The sequence below is a fragment of the Corvus brachyrhynchos genome, unplaced genomic scaffold, assembly GCF_000691975.1.
Source record: "Corvus brachyrhynchos isolate BGI_N302 unplaced genomic scaffold, ASM69197v1 scaffold1781, whole genome shotgun sequence".
NCBI classification, from domain to species: Eukaryota; Metazoa; Chordata; class Aves; order Passeriformes; family Corvidae; genus Corvus; species Corvus brachyrhynchos.
Window position 1 is genome coordinate 11233 of NW_008236041.1, and position 4481 is coordinate 15713.

Genomic DNA, 4481 nt, shown 5'->3' on the forward strand with positions numbered 1-4481 from the left:
AGAGGTGGTAAACTGACTGAAAAAATCTCAAGGGTTGTCTTTTTATGTTGTCAGTGGGAGAAGGGAGAAAGGTGGGGGGAGGAGAAGTGTTCTGAAGGTTTAGTCTGACTTTTTTTTTCTTTCTTTTAGTTCTGTTAATTAACTTCTTTATATTCTTTTAAGTTTTGTGCCTGCTTTGCTTTCTCCTAATTCTTATCTCACAGAAGCAAAATAAATAAGTAATGGATATTTCGAACCGAACCACTACACTCAATTGGTGTTTCTGCCTGGTTTACGAACTGAACCCGCTACACAGTTCAAATACTGAATCAACTGTCTTGGTTGCACACTAGTCAGAAAAATATATTTATAGAGAAAACCTGTATTCCTATTTGCTGATATATGAAAGAAGGCAACCTTATTTCACCTCCCTTTTGTATCTGCATTACCTTCTATTACATGTTAACCAGTCTTTCGGAAAAGATCTGTCTCATTTAGGTCACAGAAAAGACTGTATCCCATTAATGATAATCAGTATTGTGCAGAGTGGAGACTGAGTTTCAAAAAAATCAAGATGGGAAGTGATAGGGATCACTTAAAAGCTTTTTTTTCTCCTCACAGATACTGAGAAATAACTTGAGTGTTCCCTGTTTTCTCTAGGTCCAACTGGAGTTTTCATCACCATAAACTAGGACAATGGAGTTGTAGCATGAACATGATAGTGTGTATAATTCTAAACAGCCTTAAAGAAATCAACAGCTATTGACTCTCATAAAGTATGCATTAGTTTCAGGTGCACAGTTTATTGCCTTCTGTGCTTTAGTTCCAAACAAGGGAATCAGCATGCACATTAAAGCAGTTAATATATTTATTTTGTTTGTTCTTCCTTTCCTGTAGAAGTGTAGACTTGAGAAGAAACTCAAGAACCCTTCTCCCTGATGTCAGTCATGAGAAATAGCTGATAGAGGATCAGGATAGATTTGTCTAAACTTTTCTTAAGCCTTCAAAGAAGGTTCCACAGTCACCTTGCACGAAGATTGACTGACAGTCTTTCACATGCCACTTTTTAGATTTGCTATGTTTAACTGCTGTCTGTATTCATTTTGCATTTAATTTGTTCTAAACACAACAGTTCACAAGGGTAGTTTTTTCCACAGTATGATCTTGTTGATTTCTGATTACATCACTAATTTAGCTTCCAAAGTTCCTGTAACTCCCCTCAGCTAGGTACCATCTAAAAATTTTCTAATTTACTAACAAAAACATTGATCCAGACTAGCACTCTTATCACACATGAACACAACACTGAAAATGCTTTTGAGTATCAAATCATGATCTGAAAGTCCTCCTTCAACCAGTACAGAGCTCAGAGCAATTTATTTTAGACTGTATTTCTTTCACTGATTTCCTATCAAATTCTTATAAACTGGTGTCAGAAAGTGAGACTATATTCCCATCTACTGCTTCCCCTTTTACCATTAATTGAAGGAATACTACTTATCCTGAAGAGAAAACCTTAACAACCTTCTCCCTTTGAAAGACACTGAAAATTTTGTAATTAGCTAGAATGAATTCAGGTTGTCTCACTACCAACACCTGAAGGTATGATGCATCATTTTGCTTGAAAATTTTTTTCTAAAATGCAGAAGAGAGTATGTTTGCACATGTGCAAAAATATATGAAGTTTAATTGCCCTACTCAGTTGGATAAATATAAAATGTTTCAAACTTGTGTGATTACAAACCAACTTATACCTGTGATGCCTTAGGTTTTAACGTTTATATTTTTCAAATCCTGTACTGCCTAGTGTGTAACTGAAGTTTCGTGTGGCCTGTTAACTACCGTTCTCGCCTGCTGGTTAGACATAACAAAGCCTCTCTAGGTTTGCTCTTCAAGGACACCTTGATTGTCCTAGGCCCCAAAATGTGTAAACTAAAGCCTTTGAAGAGGAGGGGCAAACTCGGGGTAATTACATCATTAACTGAAGTTATAATTGGAGAATTAACCCTGATATGCAAATAGACCAAACTTATAAAAGTGTGAAGATCCTGTGACCCAGGGTCCATCTTGGGTGTAGCCTTTTGACTGTCCAGGGTGTACCTTTGAAGGCCCTTTAAATAAATACCTACTTTTATTCTCTTATTCTTGTCTAGCCTCTGTTTTCAGGTAGCCACTTTAAGGCATCACCTGAACAAACACATAACTTCCATTGTAAAACTAAATAATAATTATTAATTTCATTTTTTACAAGATTGGATTCCTAAATTTGCAGTAAAAATAACTAGTGTTAAAAAAAAGCCCAAAACCACCCCACAACAACTATCACTCAAAAAGAAAACATACTGATCTCCAGGTCCTGATAAAGCCATGCCATTTTCTTCATAATCTGGAAACAAATCCTCTCTTTCAAGCAGTTCTTGGTATTTTTCTTGGTAATCTGCCATAGTAAAAATGAGACCCAGTAATATATTAGTCCTCTAAATTAACATATATCTATACGGTTTGAAAATAGCCTATTTAATGAAACCATAAATGGCATGAAATATATTATCGAAAAAACTCCCACTACAGTTTTTTCTCAGGACATCAATCAAACTCCAAGAATGATACCTACCTTCCCAAAGAAACAAAGGTAGTCACAGTTGTCTTTACCTCAAATGATGTCGTGCCATGTTGCGCTCAGATTATAGGAAAGAAAGAAACAAACCCTCTTGCTACTAACAATGGACAAACAAAAGAAGACCTGGGGAAACCAAGTGCTGAGGACTATGGCACAAATTCTTCTGAACTGTATGAACTCAACTGCACATTCTCCATTTCAAACATTTACCTTCTTTTAACACAGAATAAGGCATGTGTTACACAAAGCCAGGAGTTAAGCCATAATTTTGTCTGTTAAGTTGTATGAGTTTCAGATATTTTAAGAACAACTTTTATGTACTTCAACAGGACATAATTACAACTTTTTAAAGATTGAGAAAACAGGGGACATACCCGGATCTGCTGCAGTGAAAGGAACACCATCAGAAGTGTAAAATGTTGGTTCATTCTAAGAATAAAGTTATACAGTAAGTTATATGAGTTCAGAGACAGATGTTCGTAGCTTTTAGCAATGTGATTGTCTATGAATCAAATTCATATTAAACTAAGGAACTGAAATATCAGTACATTCTTACCATAAAATAGTTAGGGTCATTTTCAGGAGTAGCTTTTGTATGTGGAGAAGTTTCATGAACTCTACCCCAGTTACTTGATCGTAGTTCCACTACTTTCAGAAGCATATGTTTCACATCTCTGAAATAAACAAAAGCAGCACAAAAGTTAGAATGATTTGTGCTAAACAATAATTGGGCTAATGGTTGGCTCATGGGGGAGGGGAGGAGAAGGACTTAAACCAAACAAACAGAAAACACAAACAGAAAACAAATATACACAACCATCTCATTAAGTGGAACATTAATCTCTAGTAAAAGATAAAAAACAAAACAAAAATGAAAGAACCACTCCCCCCACAAGTGCTACATGAAAGTGACCAACATATCACCTTACTTTTTGTAAATGAGAGTTTTTAAGGAAATATTTTGGACATGGTCATTATTCTTGAAGATTTTTAGGGTGTTCTGTTTAATATAAAAGCAAAATACTGCAAACAAATTTATCTTCTCACCTGCTACAGTTTGCATCCAATACAACATTTTCAATTCTCTGAATCATTTCCTCCATATCATTCTTTCCTTTTTCTTTCCAGGCATCTTCTAAAACTGAGCCTGTCAACTAAAGACAAGGTATTAGGTTTTGTTGGGGTTTTTTTTGCTAGTATTTTTTTGTCTTTTAAAGTGAATTATAAAAGTTCAAAAAACTGTCAACAGAAGAGTTTCTTTAACAATCCATAGCATTTAGATGCCCTATGTGACTACCTGAGGGTTGAAGGTCCCAATCTCCTAAATCTTTTTGTTGAATGGATTAATGACCACATAAATAGTTTATTTTAGACAAAAGACAGTATGGTAACTCTATGTCCAATGTTGCCTAGAATTTTGTCGGGGTCTCCTCCCCCCGCCATGTAGCCCTCGGCAGAGCTCCGGCCATGCGGCTGGAGAAATAAACATTTCTGAAACATCTACCAAGAATCCGTCCATATATATTTCTTTTCCACGGGCCTCCTGGTTTGGGGCATTGTGTTACAGTAATCCCCGCTGTAACAAATGGTGGGTAATGCGGGCAGAATGATCCCCGATCCCTAAGCGACTGATATGTGTGAGTAAACCCTATAAACTTTGGATTCCTCCTCTTGGTTTTGTTTTTCTATTCCATATCTAAACTATGGAGGAACCGTGGGAAGACTCTTGGCTCTCAGAGCTGCATATGGACATTTATCTTAAAATGATTCTTGAACAACGATTTGTAAATTTTAGCTTGATTCAAGCTCAAAAAGAACTGAAACATTTCCTTTCATGGTTGTTTAAGAACTTTTTCTATGTTTCTTGGGATTTAATTCTTAC

At 35.9% G+C, this 4481-nt stretch overlaps 1 protein-coding gene across 1 annotated transcript in view; it reads right to left on the reverse strand.

Annotated features, from left to right (window-relative positions):
• The window catches only part of LOC103614390 (polyadenylate-binding protein-interacting protein 1-like), a gene marked incomplete at its 5' end in the record, with an annotated part of 5323 nt that extends 1570 nt beyond the window's left edge, over nucleotides 1-3753 (reverse strand). Inside the window, 4 exons of the mRNA XM_008632323.2 lie at nucleotides 2323-2416; nucleotides 2974-3028; nucleotides 3156-3273; nucleotides 3647-3753. Of these exons, the coding sequence (XP_008630545.1) occupies nucleotides 2323-2416; nucleotides 2974-3028; nucleotides 3156-3273; nucleotides 3647-3753 (374 nt within the window). The remainder of the gene's footprint in view (nucleotides 1-2322; nucleotides 2417-2973; nucleotides 3029-3155; nucleotides 3274-3646) is intronic.
• Between the last annotated feature and the right edge of the window lie 728 nt (nucleotides 3754-4481).